The 17,772-nt window shown below is 35.4% G+C and overlaps 1 protein-coding gene across 1 annotated transcript; it reads right to left on the bottom strand.

The window, feature by feature from the left end:
• Positions 1-11,084: 11,084 nt before the first annotated feature.
• Positions 11,085-16,313, bottom strand: LOC124436952 (sodium- and chloride-dependent GABA transporter 1-like). Its single transcript, XM_046986942.1, has 7 exons — positions 16,122-16,313; positions 14,803-15,150; positions 13,578-13,762; positions 12,886-13,430; positions 12,079-12,448; positions 11,783-11,984; positions 11,085-11,693 (listed from the first exon to the last, which is right to left on the bottom strand). The coding sequence occupies exons 2-7, from the start codon at positions 15,134-15,136 to the stop codon at positions 11,425-11,427; spliced, it is 1,905 nt and encodes a 634-aa protein (XP_046842898.1). The 5' UTR covers positions 15,137-15,150; positions 16,122-16,313; the 3' UTR covers positions 11,085-11,424.
• Positions 16,314-17,772: the final 1,459 nt, after the last annotated feature.

The raw sequence follows: 17,772 nt of genomic DNA, 5'->3' as shown, positions 1-17,772 counted from the left end.
ATGAAATCAGGGCACCAAGTGATCACGTCAATCACTTTTCACAATTCACTCACAGCTAGATGCCCCACGACTTGAAAATGAAACGAAAGGTGGGTTTGAAATTTTTATAAATTATTTAAAGAAGTACTTCAAATGTGGATAAATTCGATGGCAAAAGCCTTGTTTGATGTATGGTTATGTATTGTTTGACTTGTAAATCCATTCGTAGGTTATTTTTATGCAATTTTTTGGTGCATGTCTTCCTCGGTCTGTTTGCTTTGCACGAGGAGTCGAGGACCTTATCAGTATAAAAACGACAAGTTTTTGATGTTTCAGTGTCTTTCTTTCGATTTTAATTTAGTCTGTCGCCTTTTTCTAGTATATGGAGTGTTTCGAAACGAAATTTTGTTGAATAGCCTTACTTTTAGCATGTATTTGTCAATCGAAATATTATCAGCGAAGAACTTGTGCGACGGACATCTTTCTCGTTTCAACACAAAAATTTGAACAAATACTAGGTGAAAATGTACAATATAGCAAAATAGAAATAAGCAGGGTCTTTGCTTTCCTTTGTGGTTGATATTTGTGGTAAAAAGCGTAATTTTGAAGAGAAACTTTGACGATATTCGAAAAATATGAAAATGTTGGTTCATGTTGATATGTAGACTTGGCGCCTTTTTTGTTCTGCGTGGAATGGAAAAAAACTGGGCACAAATTAAGCAAAACTATCCAACTTTACCATGAAAAAACAGTTTTGTCCGAATATACTTAAAATAATTGAATGGAATGGCGTTGCCTCTTGACTAAGGATTAAGTGAATTGACGAGTGTAGACCGCTACTCTTTGACTGAATAAGTTCGGATGATAGAAAAGTTATCATTGAAAAGCTATTGGATATTTTTAGAGCATTTTCTAATAAACTTGTTCATATTCTATAGGAAATGAAGCTAATAATCTCTTGAAATTTGACAATGAGCAATCGTAAGGAGCACAACAACCGAACTTGTATACTAAAGTGAAAATTTGAATCGAACATAAAACAATAACTAATGAGAAAAAGGTAGGAAACACAAAATGAAATGTCGAAAAAACTTTCAATGATTGATTGATTTGTTTTACAGCTGTTTATTTCATGTTCTTACACAAATTAATACGCTTTTGATAACTTCTTTTCCGATATATTGTGCAACGTCAAATGGGTAAAAACACTAAAACTCATAACGTTTAATTTGGATTTAAAAGATATTCAAATGAAAAAAAAACAACAATCAGACTGTGTGTCTTTATGGGGATTTACTTGTGCACACATATTTAAAAATGTTGTCGTCTCTTAGAATTTTGCATGGAAAAGTTTAACTTGTCATTTTTTTATGATATAATCGTTGTCTTCGTAAGACTTCCTTCATTTTAAATCTATTAATTATAAAAAGAAACATGCATCGCGAGAAATCTACTCACGAAACAAAAATAAATTTATTGTTTGCATGTTGTACTTGCCCATACTGGCAGTTTGAAGTTATCATTGCCAACTATTTTAATTAAATAAATATGTCAAAACAATTGTTGTGAACTTTTGAAATCTATAAAATGTCAAAAAGAAACATTTATCCTAAGAAATCTACTCGTGAGAGACAATAGTAAATTTATTGTTTACATTCTAAAACAAATGCTGCTACGGTGGGTTTAATTCATATATTTAGTTTGAAGATGTCTTTTAAGAATAAAGATGAAATATTACCTACTCTGCTTATAAACACTTGTTTTTTATCTTGAATATGAAGAAAACGAGATGTTATTTTTTCAATTTGTTGTAATTTGTATTTTGAGCAATGAACAAGATAGCTTTGTGTTCCATTACCAATGAACGATCTTATGGTATCTAAGTAGCTACTATCTATGAATCAGGGATATGAGATAGAAATTACATAAGAACATGCTTCATAATACTTAGGTGATTTTATGAGTCATATATGCGTTGTTATTCTTTAAGAGTTAAAATAAAAAAGTTCTATTCGTATGGGATATCTCCACCTACATCATTTGTAGCCACATGTAGCTACTGTTTCAACGTATTCAAAGCAAATACATAGGATTTCTTATAGCCCCAATAAAAAACAGTTGTCTATGTTCAATCTTTATCTAGTTTATTTTCTTTTCATTAAACAGAAAACTTTTTTTAATTATCTACTTTTCAAAAAAAAATATGGAAAAAAGCACAGAGTACCATCCACTCAGTTAGTATACAACCTATTTCACATTTTAGCCAATCAGAGCTCGAATTAACAATGCAGAATCTCATTGAAATTAACCAATGAAATCAGGGCACCAAGTGATCACGTCAATCACTTTTCACAGTTCACTCACAGCTAGATGCCCCGCGACTCGAAAAGGAAACGAAAGGTGGGTTAGCGGAATTTTTATAAATTATTTAAAGAAGTACTTCAAATGTGGATAAATTCGATGACAAAAGCCTTGTTTGATGTATAGTTATGTATTGTTTGACTTGTAAATCCATTCGTAGGTTATTTTTATGCAATTTGGCGTGCCGCGTTCATGTCTTCCTCGGTCTGTTTGCTTTGCACGAGGACCTTGTCAGTAGAAAAACGACAAGTTTTCGATGTTTCAGTGTCTTTCTTTCGATTTCACTTTAGTGTGTCGCCTTTTGCTAGTGTATGGAGTGTTTCGAAACGAAATTTTGTTGAATAGACTTACTTTTAGCATGTATTTTGAATAGAAATATTTTCAGCGAATTTCTTGTGCGACGGACATCTTTCTCGCTTCAACGCAAAAACATGAACGACAAGTTTTCTATGTTTCAGTGTCTTTCTTTCAATTTTACTTTTAGTCTGTCGCCTTTTGCTAGTGTGTGGAGTGTTTCGAAACGAAATTTTGTTGAATAGCCTTACTTTTAGCATGTATTTGTCAATCGATATATTTTCAGCGAAGAACTTGTGCGACGGACATCTTTCTCGTTTCAACACAAAAATATGAACAAATACAAGGTGAAAATGTACAATATGGCAAAATAGAAATAAGAAGGGTCTTTTTTAACCCTTGTGGTTGATTTTTGTCGGTAAGAAGTGTATTTTTGAACAAAATTTTTGAAGATATTTGAAAAGATGTTGGACGTTGGACTTTCAATTAAATTGCCGCCTTTTTTGTTCCGCGTGAAATGAAGAAAAACTGGGTACGAATTATGCAAAACTAACCAGTTTGATTATAAAAAAAAACAGTTTTTGACCAAAAATACCTAAAATTATTTAAATGTGGAATGGGATACAGAGAAAAATTATCTCCATAACATTAGAATAAATGTATTTAAATGTGTAGGCCTTGAAAAGTGTCGGATTTTAGCACAGTTCTCGATGAAAAGTTATTGACTGTTTTTAAAGCATTTTGCCAACAGACTTGTTTACATTCAATATAGGAATGGAAGCTAATATTCTGCTGAAATTTTACAATGAGCAATCAAGAGCACAGCAACCAAACTCGTATCCTAAAGTGGAAATGTGAAAGAAACGAAACAAATAGTTATGAAAACAATTGAAAGTGAACTAAGGAGAAAAAAGGTAGGAAACTCAGAATCAAACTTTCACTGATTGCCTTATTTGTTTTAGAGCTGTTTATTTCATGTTCTTACGCACAATGAAAACGCTTTTGATGAATTTTTGTTATAAAGATTGTACAAAGTCAAATGGGTAAAAACTCAGAATCTCATAACGTTTATTTGAATTGTTAGGATACTCAAACGAGAAAAAAAGCAATCAGACTGAGAGTATTTTCAGGGAGTTTCTTGTGCACACATTCAAAAATTATCCTCTCTTCATAAGTTTTGGATAAGAATGATTGGACTATAAGTCAAAAATATTGTAACGATCTGTCGTTCATTCATAAAGAAGCCTATAAGACTTCTTCTTTTGAAATCTTTATAATAACAAAAGAAACATTCGTTGGAACTAAAAAGCTACTCATGAAACGAAAATAAATGTTGTGTGGATGTTGTATTTATAACAAAGTCTATAAGACTTTTATTTTTAAAATGTATAAGATATCAAAAGAGACTTTTACTGAAACAAATCTATTTGTGAAACAAATGTTGTACTTGTCCATACACTTGCAGCTTGAAGTTTATATCCGCCTACAATTTTGATTAAATATGCAAGTCAATGACAAATGGTGAACAGTCTGTATGAAATCGACATTCAATGGCATGTATATAAAGAAGTCTATAAGACTTCCTAGTTTTGAAATCTATAAAATATCTAAAGAATCATTCACTGCAAGAAATCTACTCATGAAACAAATGTAAATGTATAGTTTAAAAAAACTAACTCCTGCTGAGTTTAGGGTAAGGATTATTAGTCAATGAGTTAAAATTATTGTTGTGAACGATTGATATGAAATCGACGTTCAAAAACAAACAAAGAAGTCTATACGACTTTCTTCTGAAATTTGTAAGATATCAAAAGAAACAATTCATTGGAAGAAATCTATTCACGAAACAAAAGTAAATATTATATATTTCCTTACGTCAGCCACTTGAAGTCTTCATTTGCCCACTATTTCCTAGTAAGTAATAAATATTGTTGTAAATATCTTTATGAAAAAACGTTCAAGTATTAACACAACGACATCTTGTGTTAATACTTGAACGTTTTTTTTTTCATAAAGATAAGAACAGTAAAGAAAGCCATCCAAGAGTTAACATTATGTCAAAGAGATCACTTCAATAACCGCAAGTTCACTATTGGAGAAGAACAAGAGAATTCAAAAACACGAGAGTTTTGAAAGAGTCAGAGTTAGGGAGCGTGCTATTTAGGAATGCACAAGATCAGAACTTTTGTTGTTTGGGACGTTCATCAACTCAAGTGCAATGTGTTCTATAGCTGAGATGCTTCATCTATATTTGTAAGTGCAGTGTCTTCCGTTGTTGAGGTACTTCATCTTTTCTTTCAAGCGCAGCGTCTTCCTTTGTTGAGGTACTTCATCCACTCTTACAGCGCAGCGTTTTCCGTTGTTGAGGTACTTCATCCACTCTTGCAGCGCAGCGTCTTCCGTTGTTGAGGTGCTTCATCGAATCAGCGCGCGCTCTTCCGTTGATGCTTCATCGAATCTGGCCAGCGCGCGCAGTCTTCCGTTGTTGAGGTGCTTCATCGAATCTGGCCAGCGCGCGCAGGGTCTTCCGTTGTTGAGGTGCTTCATCGAATCTGGCCAGCGCGCGCGTCTTCCGTTGAGGTGCTTCATCGAATCTGGCAGCGCGCGCAGGTCTTCCGTTGTTGAGGTGCTTCATCGAATCTGGCCAGCGCGCGCAGGGTCTTCCGTTGTTGAGGTGCTTCATCGAATCTGGCCAGCGCGCGCAGCGTCTTCCGTTGTTGAGGTGCTTCATCGAATCTGGCCAGCGCGCGCAGGGTCTTCCGTTGTTGAGGTGCTTCATCGAATCTGGCCAGCGCGCGCAGGTCTTCCGTTGTTGAGGTGCTTCATCGAATCTGGCCAGCGCGCGCAGGGTCTTCCGTTGTTGAGGTGCTTCATCGAATCTGGCCAGCGCGCGCAGGGCTTCCGTTGTTGAGGTGCTTCATCGAATCTGGCCAGCGCGCGCAGCGTCTTCCGTTGTTGAGGTGCTTCATCGAATCTGGCCAGCGCGCGCGTCTTCCGTTGTTGAGGCGCTTCATCGAATCTGGCCAGCGCTTCCGTTGTTGAGGTGCTTCATCGAATCTGGCCAGCGCGCGCAGCGTCTTCCGTTGTTGAGGTGTTTCATCAACTCTTGCCGGCACAGCGTCTTCCGTTGTTGAAGAACCTCATTGATTCTCTGAAGGGCATGGCTCCGTTGTAAGGGTTGATGAACGATACTTAAGAGGTCAGCAGCATTCACTGTTTTTTCAGCGCTTCTTTTGTGTGAGCGTCATGAATGCATTGAGGTGTTAGATCGGATGAAAAATATCAAAAAAATAGAATCAAACAAGGAAATCAAAAACAAAGATGCAACAATCTTCTTTCAATAAACGGTTCAAGGCAATTCGAACGAATTGGCACTAGCAATAGAAAGTGTCAGACAAAAATGACATACCAATCTTGTGAAGAAAACTAAGAGGAAGTAATTCAAGACAGATGACAGCAATCTAGCGAAAAAATAAGATAAAGTGATAGAAGATATAGATTTCACGAGCTCTATAACAATATTTGTAAACACGTTGCACGACACTTTACCTCATGCATGACGTTTGAAGACTTCTTGTGGCAGATGTAACCTTTAGTACTTATTGCTTTCTATTTGTGGGATGCATTTTCTAACATGATTAGCATGATTTAATTGTCTTTTATAACTTACCTTAAACTCAATATGTTATTGTCCAACGTAATTTAGACAAACATGCATGAATAGCCTAGCTTTGAAAAGTTGTCTTTGCCGTTGTTTTTACTTGCATGTGACTTTTGACCAAGTGTGCACAAGTAAATCTCTAGAGATGCTGCAGTCGGTGCAAAGCAAAGAATGGATGTCAGGTAAGATTAAAATTATTTGATGCACGGTCTTATCACTAAAATTGACTTAGATTTGTGCCACTGAATTTCAGAGAAAAAGCATGCATATGATAACGCAAGTTATTTGGCTTTGTTCAATTGTGGTTTCTTATGCTGAAATATCCTGAATGATGAAAGTACGAATGATGACATTGTGTGAAAGTTTTCTAACAGTTATGGTAAACTTCAAATTCTTTATGGAAACAAATCATCTATCAGAATGACTACGCTGCTATGCACATCACATGTATTTTGGTAAGTGGTTATTGACACGAAGAAATCTGTTTAGTTAGCAAACAACTGGTTGTTTCGGGTGCATGGATGTAATAATGCATTAAAAATTTTTCATTTCAGGAATTTCTCTCATAAAACAAACCACCTTCACCACTGCTGAACGTTTAGGAGAGGCAGTAGGTTGCCTATGACGACGAATCTGCAGGTATTCACGTTTTTTTGTAAATATCTTTTGTACTTGATCACTATCTGCAATTTCTGCAATACTTGTTACATGATGAGTTGGGAATTCGTGAATAAAGATTGCGCAACGTTTAACTTTTAAGAATCTCCCAAATACAATTTGAGTTGTTGAATTAGAGTCTTTAGCTACTATATTTGGGATAAGAATTTGAAAAAGCCATGGACTTTGTCAAGAGGCTTTTTTATCGAATATAACGCTATTTTTGTTAGTTTGAAAGACCTTCGTGTTATTTTGAATCTTTTGAATCTAATTGTTGTGTAGCGAAAGACCGATACAATGGTGGTTTTTTATATCAATTACAACATGGTTGTTATCAAGTACATTCTGGTCGTCGTGGATTTTATCGTGGCTTTCGTGGATTTTATCATGGCTTTCGTGGATTATATCGTGGCTTTTGTGGACTACATTGTGGCTTTCGCGGATCTTATCATGGCTTTCGTGGATTATATCGTGGTTGTCGTGGATCTTGTCAAACTAATCTTGGGTTAATTTACGTTAATCTACGAATGAAGACTGACGATGACGTTTCAAAAGCAATGGTCTAATGTCCATGTGATCAGCACTAACAGAAAACAATCAAACATTGGCTTGGAGTTAAAAAAAACTTTGCTGTTTGACTTCAAAACAATTTGATATTGTGTTACACGAACATGAGCTAAAAACACACACTTAATTTCATAAATTATGGTGGTTAGTCCAATGATAAATCAAGACAAGACTGGTGTAACGCATTGTATGATGGGAACATTAAAACAATCAATGGTATAGATCCCAACACTATGTGGAAAATTAAATATAGGTGAGGAGTATTCGACATTTGAATTTGCTAACTAAGGTGCTGAATATTTGTTCCAGTGAAAAAAGGTTTAAATGTTAAAATATCTTAATTTTGAGAAATTTCCACTTCATAAACAAACATTCCACTTCATATCTTGAGTTTGGAAGATATCTTTGATCATCGGAGTATGTTTTATCCTTTCAAAAAAAACCATCTTAAACAACAACACTGCTGGAAGTTTTGATGATGCAGTTGGTACCTTATGACGACCAATCTAAAGGTAATTCATGAGTTTCTGAACTTAATAATCCATCTTTACAGTTGCTTTTTGACTTCACTGCGAACAGGCAATAATAACGTAAATGGGAGATTGCCATACAAAAAGCAACTTTTTACGATTAGCCAAAAAGTAAATGATGGTTAAAATACGAAATTGGACTGTTATTTGTCATAAAGTGGAAAATGAATGGTTTGAACCCAAGACCATCGTTATACGTTTGTAAATGCAGATCGTCCAGGTTAGAATAATCTTAAGAAGGACTGTTGTTGTTGATATTAATGTTGACTCTGACGTTTCAACAACCTTAGCTGTAGTCATCTGAAGATGACTGAAACTAAGGTTGCCTAAACGTCAGTCGATAACAACGTTAACATTCCCTCTCAAAATTATACTACCTGGACGATCTACATCTACAAGCGTGTAATGTTATTTGTTTGTAACATTTTGTCTTCCAAGAGATTTCCCACACTGAATTATGTAAAACTACAGAGTTTGTAAGTTTTCACAAAAGTTTTTAAGATTATTGGAGTTTGATTATAAGCTTTCGGTGCATCATTAATAACGGCTTTTATGTCACATTTTGTTATCTTAAAACTTTTCATTTGTTTTGTAGTGAAGAAAGAAAACAACGGTGGTGCATTATATTCATATACTACATCATATTTGTGGTGGATTAAATCAAAGTTGTCATTGATCACAATCATTGTCATCGTAGATTAACTCACGGCTGTCGTGGATTACATTATGGTTAATATTATGGATTTCTATCATCGTTTTTTGTGGATAAACATTGTCATTGTCGTGGACTTTATGGTATAAATCCTGGGGATTTATCATTTGAGGAGGATTACCTTAATCTACGAATGAAGACTGAATACGACGTTTTAGGTTTGTGGTGTTTTAGTTAAAATCCTGGTGATCAGTACTAACAGGAAGATGACTGAACATTGGCTGAGTTACATAACAAAGTTAGTAGTTCTTTTAATTCCTGTTGGTGTTTTTTTTTACAGTTTTGTGCATGACGTAGATCTTGCAGTTTCCGGCTCCTGCAAATAATGATACATCTTATATTGCCGATATCGTGCAATGTAAGTTTATCATTGTAGCCAAGAGGTTCTTAAAACAGCAAAAACGGTGTACAACATTTGATCACCAGGATACACGATCCTCAGTTCAAAGAAATAAGCATGGGTTTCTTTGAGTTTTGGTCGTGTGTATTAGTTCATAAAAAGGTGTATTCAATTCTAGTATTCACGATTCTATAAATAAACATTAAAAATCTAAATGCGCGAATTAAAGCGCGCTAAAAAATTCGAAATCCGAATCATAGATAGCACTTTAAAAAAGAAAATTTCGATCTGAAACATGGTGCAATCTGGCATGCAAACCGCTTAGCGCAAAATAAATTTATTTAAAATTATAAAAGTCAGAAATATTCTTGCTTGATGATGCTTCATCAGAATCAACACTTTTAACCTTTGAATTGTTTAAATTTTGAACCATGCAAAACTTAAAATGTCTCTCAAACATGGGAAAAAGAAAAAATAGCTACGTACAAGTGAATATATTTAAAACAAATTTTTGTGGAAAAAAATGAGTGATTTGCATCGTCAAGAGGAATATGCAACAAACAATGTCTTATTGGTCTAATAAACAGCAGAACAGAATAGGTGCATGAAACCCGGCATTGTTTTTGCTAAATAGCTAGCAAAATCAATGTTATATGGCAGTGGCATGTCCAAGTTAAATCACTCGCTGTTATTTAACTTGAAGTAACATAAGTCAGAGCCGGAAGATAATTTTATTCATGATGAATCGGGTTTGCTCGTCTCGAAATCAAGTCGAACGTCTTCATCTATTTTATGCATGGAAGATGATTTGATAGAGAGGCGACCTAATTCGATACATTTAGTGTAGTTCCAGGTAGGAATAATAGTAAACGGTGCCAAATTGGTACCTAGGTGATCGAGTGTTGGACACAAGAAGGATTGGCTGGCACGCCGTTTGGTAATGTATGAGGGCCCAGGGAGGCGGTTCCCTATTCATTAGGTTCCCTTTCGGCTCGGGTACTAACGTTGCTTTACAGGTGTCTCATCGTTCAAAGGTATGTTTTATGAGATTTTGAAGCAGTTCATAGGTTTATGTCCAAATCGGTTATTTTCATGCCACTGATCAACAGGGTTTAGTTAAGGATGCGCATAGGAAAAAATGCTGCAGCTGAAAGCGGTGTAAAAATGGCGTAAAAAATGGCGTACGTCTAAAAAAGACGTAAAAAATGGAGCTGGTTTCGGTTTTTATGAAAGATGCATATTACCTATAAATCACCTCTTTTAAACAACCTTGTAAAGATAAAGGCAGTCTAATTAAATTCTGTAAGCATAATTAAGGCCTTAAAATTATGTGTAAGTATCCTTTTTTGTAAAGATAACTGGTAAAAACAGATGAGGTGATCCCAAGTAATGTGTATCCATCGACAGGCTTTCGTAGCTTGTTTGATCTCTGAGGGTTTTCCTCCGGCGATACGCCGGTTTCCCTCATCTTTAGAGAATCTCTCTAAAGAACAACAAAAAAGGGTGGCCATGCCTGGGACCTGCAGCGAGGATTGTATGGTTATTGGGTTGGATTCCCGATCCACTGGAAGAAAGATTAGAAAAGATATTTTAATTTTTTGCACATGCTCAGTACTTCAATGTTGAAGTATAACCCCCCGGAAATATTAAGATGGTCGTTGTCTTCCAAATGCAAAAAGTTTTTGATAAGTTTTGTTCAAGTTGCTACATTTGTATATCAACAAATTTTTCATGATGAAGAGGATCATCAAGTAACTAGTTAAGTTACCTTTTGAAAATTTATGAATTGTTCATTGCTTTCATGTGGATGATATTTGATTAATAGACCAATATGCAATTCTTGAGCATGGTAATATCATTTCGCCTAGCGATTCTTAAATCAATTACTCGTGCATAAAGCCATGTCAATATGAAATCATGATGTAAATATTATGTATCGCTTTTCTTATCAACATAGCAAAAAAAGATATTTTTGATGTCTTATTGACAAAATTTCTTAGCATGTTTATTTCAAATTTAAAAAGAGTCTACCAGAAACACCACAATTCTCAAAGTTATATGATTATTAAAGGTTTATTGCTAAATAACATATCATCTGAACCACAGTCTTGAGCTTTTCATTTTCATGATCATAAACAAAACTTTGATGATCATTTATAACAGTAAAATTAAGACAATCATAGTTATTTCGACTTTCAAGACATGTTGTACATATTCCATGCAGTTGCAAATGCTTAAATCATAACGTGACAGAACTCTCGGGGGGAAATTTGCCCCGACAGATCAGAAGTTTTATCTCGGCAGCTCAGTCTGAAATAGTAATTCACATTATAATTGCAGCATCTTCCTTGTTGGTATACCCTTCACGAATTTCAATTTCATCAGCAATTCGTTCATCTGGGGTGAAGGCTGAACGTATTTTCTCGCGAATATTTGAGCCAGAAGCCTTTACAAGTACATAAATCGCAAATCCAGGAATCCAAAGCATGGACGCAAGGGCCAGTAACCAGCCAAAGAACTCTGCTATTGATGGATATTGATATGTCCCGTATTGAACACCTTTCCAAGAATAGAAACTGAATATGAATACTCCTAAAAAAAGAAAACATACAAAATATTACATTCTAGAAACACAAAAATAAAGAAATTTAGCTGAGATAAAATTATATGAATAAACATACCTAATATGACTGCAGGGGACAAGTACTTCCATGCAAATGCCCACCATGGTAGTATTTTTCTACCAACCATCTTCTCGATATTACCAACGAAACGATCGGCACCATAGCCCCAAGATACTGTAATTACTTCAAAGAAGGCTAGGAAAAGTAAAGAGATTCCTCCAGACTGATAGTTGAACAGATTAAAAACATACATACCACCCTAAAAAAGAAAATCAATGCACACTGAAACTTATTAAATTCTCTACATTACATATGAACGTAGCAAAATTGATGTAACGCAGAAATGGTCAAACCTCGGTGATGTTTGTTAGACCAAATAAGAAAGCAATTGCACAAAGAACAAGAATGACCAACTCCTTTCTCCGACGCAGTTTCTTACCATATTCATCAACTAGACCAGTCACTACAGCTTCCATCATTGCAAATTGTGTGTCCAAGCCGAGGGTCAACAACATAAAGAAAAAGAGTATTGACCATAAAGGTGATACTGGCATCTGTGCTATTGCTTCGGGATACACAACAAACGCCAGTCCAGGTCCAGACTTCGCAACATCTGACACATTTTTGCCAAGGATATGTGCCATGTGACCCAACACACTAAATATTACAAAGCCTGCGAAGATGCTGGTGCCACAATTAACGATCGACACGATAACAGCATCTCTAAAGACAAAAAAAATGTAAAAGAAGTTGGAAAAGCAGATAATCTTCTGAAAGTAAAACCTGTTTTCCTCATTAATAATGTTTGATAATTTCAATGTAGCTTTCTAAGGACCAGAGTCAAGAAACAACGCGTATGTACACGACTAAGTAGCCCCCGATTCTATGAGAAACCGATTACTACAGCGTTGCGTGAAAATCGTTAACGTAGACAAATAACGCTCCAACAAAGGAATATTAAGTGTATACCAACCTGGACGATCTGCATTTACAAACATGTAACGATACTCCCGGGTTCAAACATTTACTTAATATTAAATGTAATGGTCAAAACAAGTGGTGCAACTGACACAGTTGCAATAACAACAATAAAACACGACAAAAAACTGAGGATTATTTTTCAGTAATTTATTAATTCAAGTATCATCAACATGCCTTACCTGACGCAGTCATTATTGTACTGGTTGAAGCTTCCATAGGTTACTAAAGATCCAAATCCGATACCAAGCGAATAAAATATCTGTGTTGCTGCCGCGACCCATACATCAGCTTTGCCGAGCTTGGTAAAATCTGGTTTTATGTAGTAAAGAATGCCCTTAGACGCTCCAGATAAAGTGACCCCACGGAAAAATAAGATGATAAGTACAAGATATGGGAAGGTTGCTGTGAAATACACTACTTTTCCCGATGACTTGATCCCCTTCCAAAGACAGAAGTAGACCATGATCCATGCAATAATCAAGCATATGACTAGTTGCCACCGAAGTTGACCAACTTCTTCGATGCTATCTGTTAATCGTAGAACATTATTATTCCAAAATTCACTGCTTGGTGAGTTGAACAATTTCTTTGTGACAGAGCAGTTCAGGATAATAGACGTCGTCTCATTCAAAGCATGGTTGATTGTACCATTTATACAATCAGAAGAATTGTGAAGGGTTAAACTAATATTCAATGATGTTACGTTAGGCTTTACTATTTGAAGCTACAAAAAGAAAAAAAGTTCTTCAATTCTTCAATAAACAAAAGCCAGTCTTCCATTAATCATGAATGTCCCACTACCCCTTCTTCCTTTTTTCCTTTTTTTGTAAGATATAATATAGATTGTTTTATCCAGAGAAATTTTTCGTACATTATATTGATCATACTCCACTTTTCCAGTGTCTAAGCATTTTTCTGTGTTCCACCAGTTATGACAATTTTTCCATGGAACTTCTTTGCGCAGGGACTGGGAAAGATAATACAGACACCAAGCTATGATGACGTTGTAGTAAATTGTGCATAGAAACGAGACAAGCATCATAGAATAACCAATTCCTAGACGAAAAAAGAAAAGCATAAGTTAAGAAGTCATGCTGATTGGTATTATTTACGATCAATTTTAAGCTATGGGGTCAACGGGTCTCTGTTGCCCAAAGATTTTTAATATCTGCAGCTGCTAGGTATTGAGTGCTTCAAATTATTTTAAAACGTTTAAACAAACGTATTTTTAAATCAAAATATCAATGATATTAAGTCTTCTCTCAAGTCAAGGGTTTTGGCGGCTCGAGGCAAAATTACATGAAAGCGACTCACTCTGTATGAAATTGGACGATTTTTTTCAGGAGAGATTCAATTACGTAAATTAACTCTGAAATTTATCTCGTAATGATATTATGTATAATGTAGAATTCATCTTTAGGGGGGTCCCTGTAATAGGTGCAAGCTGTTGCAATTATCCTGCTGTATAAGTAAACTAAATGAAAATTTTAATGATAACAACGACCTCACTCCTTAGAAATACTTTCAGAATGGATGGATTTCGATTGTGCATGTTCAAAAACTCAAGCTGGTCTGTTTTAGCACGATATGTAGTCTATATTATACGGCATACGGCCATCAATGACCGTAAAGCAACTTATCTCAAAAATGCCATTAATTATCTTAAAAGATATGAATAATTTGGGAGTTCTTACGCCATAAAACCACACGTCCAGTGCTAAACATGAAAAACATCAACGGACAACACGTGCAAATTCAATGGAAGACATCGTTCCAGAATTGTCACAAAAAACAGTTTACCAGTGGTAATTACTAACTGTATCTCAACAGGTAGAGTGGCGGACTAGTATCCCGAAGGTGCGAGTTCAAATCTCGTCCAAATAACATGTTTCTCATGTGCATATTAAAAACCGTGTTAGGATTTATATTATGTATAGTCACTTTAAAATGTTGACAAGCAATCGTTTCTGTATTTTTCGCAAATTGGTCAGAAAGCAGAGAAGTCAAAAGAGCACGATCAATAGTATATGAAGACTTCACACTCAAAGTGTTTTCTTACCAACATAGTTGACAACATATTCCAATAAAATACAAACCTTTTGCAATCGGTAGGATGGCAGCCCAAGAACTAATGGGTCCAAGACTGACGTATTGCCCCAGGGCAAGCTCCATAAAGAATAGTGGCATACCACAAATGATCAACATCAAAATATATGGAATAAGAAATGCTCCCCCTCCATGTTTGAAAGCCAGATATGGAAAACGCCATATATTGCCAAGACCAACAGCGTAACCAATAGCCGATAAGAAGAACTCTACTTTTTTGCTCCATTTTTCTCGTTCAAATATTTCACTGCTTGCATTGCTATGTGTACAAGATTTTTCCAAAGGTTTACTGTCTTCGTCTTTGCTTGTTTCGTGCAACTCCATTCGGTGGGCTTGACCTGCAATAGATTTAAAATAGCTAGGACATTGTTTAAAACCCACATTCATCATTGATGCTACATCAATGGATAACCACCCCCCACTAATGAACGTTGTAGAGACAGCTGGTGACCGCCCTGCTCACGATTAGCAAATAGTCTTAGTAGAATTACTTACAAATACTTCAATATGTTTATTTATTGTTACCTGATTTAAGAAATAAAAGATGTTTACTGTGATTGCACAGGCTTATGCAAACCGAGGAGACCTTTGGAAGAACTCGAGAGCAGATTAGTGCAAGGGTTGCACATGCTCGAGAGTTCTCGCAAACGTCTCCGAGGTTTGCATAAGCCAGTGCGAGCACGAAAAACATCTTCTATTTCTTGATAAAATAAAATAATGCGAAAAGACAAACATTATAATTTTCCTACTAGAATGTAGTCATGATTGATTTGCAAATTCTTTTTGTCTGATTGATTTGATTGGTTGAGCTCAATTGTGTTTTGTACAGGCTGATGCAAACACGGCTCTAGACCAATCACTGTACGCGTTTCATTGTTTTAATTTAATAATGTTCGTTGAATGCTGGGTGGGATACAAACACGAGCAATTGTTATATTTTACAGCAGGCTAGTCAGATAAGAAATGACAATCTAAATCAACCACAAGGAAAAAGCGTGCTGTTCAAATACAATGCTTAATCTAGATTTTAATGCACAACAACACAAGAAAAAAGCTTTATGTGAAGTTTTCACTCTAATGTATTGTCAACTTGCGACATGATGATAAACTGAACACAAAAAATCAAGTATCTGACTAAATGATCACGGATTTAGATTCACATGTTTATTCTTAAGATTCTGGATGATGGATACACGTCACAAACAATATATATGTGTAATTATAACTGTAAAAAAATAATGAAAAACGCACGATAATAAAAGTTTGCAACTTCGTCATGAATCATGATAAATGCGAGAATTTAACCTACCTAGACGAACGATACGTATTCCAAACAATCGTCTTTACAAGATAAGATGAAGTGCTGTTTGATCATTTACTCCACTTTGTCTCTCCTCTTCCAGAACGTGTGACACTTACAAACACTCGTGTCACAAACAATTCTTTATCTAAATCTCAATAGATATAAACATTTGTCCATAGTGATATCTTATTCATGCATATATGCACATGGGAAATAGCGTCGTCGCTGGGTCGAATTACGTTAAACCACAGAAAACATTTAATATTTTATGCGCATGTTGGGTTACGCCTAGTTTGAACGCTTTAAAGCTACAAGCAGCTGATCGGAATGTTGTGGAGCAACGACAGTATACACAATGCTTGATAGTCCTCAATAGTTATTGAAATTGTTACTTTTTTGATGCAAAATGAACACGATTCAAACCCTAACCCTTTGGCTAACTCACTGCGCTGACCTTAGTAATTTCAATACTTTTTCGAAGGTTACAACGTTCAGAACAGTGGGTGTAAGATACAAGTCGGTGAAAATTAGTTGTCAAAGGGAAATCATGGAATGAAAAGCTGATGTTTCTTAATGTGATTCTTCTCATGGTTGTCGGCAGTTTTGCTAACACTCATAGTTCGGTCTATTTTAACAAGAGTAAGTCTAACAAAATTAAAGTTGATGTTACTTAAGGCATTAGTGCGGCGTCATTTTTAAGTAAAAGGGCAATTAAACATTAATCCATCAACTGAATATTATCAGCATGCACATAAATTAAAAATAACACTTATGAAAAGTGTTAATTCACAAAATTAAGATAATTATATGGTTGCAAGCTACATATTGCTTCTGAAGAAAGAGAACTAATTGTGTTGCAACGTATATTTTATCTACTGCTCTGCAGACATTTTTTCATAAATAAACGAAATAATTTGTTGTTAGCGAGTTCTAGGAATCAATATTATTGACAACTATGGTGAGTTACGAATGAATATCCAAAAATGACGAACAAAAGTTAGCCGTTCTTTCATAAATTTGTCCTTTCTACAATTAAAATTGCCGTCAAACGTAGTTAAATTAGGCTTTCCGCAAATTTGGTAGGCGTCAAGTGGTTGCTTTTGAATGAGAAAAGCAACAAAAGTTACATTAGTCGAGAGGTTTGCAACAGAGGTTAGCCACATTACCAAGGGGGGGCATGGAAAATAGAATAAATATTTTATAGCACAAGAAGCTTGACACAAACAATTACCATAAACCATAAGAAGTATCTGTCCAACGAATCCATGACCTAGCCATGAAATGTTATCCTATAATCTTGTGACAATCAATGTTGACTTAATATTTTACTGCTTTGCCTTAACATTTCACGAATAGTCAATAGATTTTCATCAGTCAAATGTACCAGCAGCAACAAAATTCTTAAACATATAAACCCACTTTTGTTGTGTTCTATTTATTCCATTCACGATTTATTGCAAACATGTGTTATGTGCTAAAAATGCCGAAACGAAAAACTTTATCCGATGCATGCTTGAATACTAAAGGTAAAAATGTTTACGATGTAAACGCATGATGATCGTCCTGCGGACTGCTTGAGTACTGAAACGCAAGAGCAAAAACTCCAACTCTAGAAAAGATCGATCCTGATTTACAAAAACAGGATTTGACGCTGTCT

This window comes from Xenia sp. Carnegie-2017, unplaced genomic scaffold, assembly GCF_021976095.1.
Source record: "Xenia sp. Carnegie-2017 unplaced genomic scaffold, XeniaSp_v1 HiC_scaffold_16, whole genome shotgun sequence".
NCBI classification, from domain to species: Eukaryota; Metazoa; Cnidaria; class Anthozoa; order Malacalcyonacea; family Xeniidae; genus Xenia; species Xenia sp. Carnegie-2017.
Note: the sequence above shows the minus strand (reverse complement) of the source record. Positions and strands in the feature narration are given on the sequence as shown.

Excerpts from the sequence above, each read along its gene's own strand:
- LOC124436952 (XM_046986942.1), bottom strand. The coding sequence starts at position 15,136 with ATGGAGTTGCACGAAACAAGCAAAGACGAAGACAGTAAACCTTTGGAA. Across the intron at positions 13,763-14,802 it reads CATCCTACCGATTGCAAAAG|GAATTGGTTATTCTATGATG; the intron begins GTTTGTATTTTA and ends TTTTTCGTCTAG. Across the intron at positions 11,694-11,782 it reads GTCCCCTGCAGTCATATTAG|GAGTATTCATATTCAGTTTC; the intron begins GTATGTTTATTC and ends TTCTTTTTTTAG.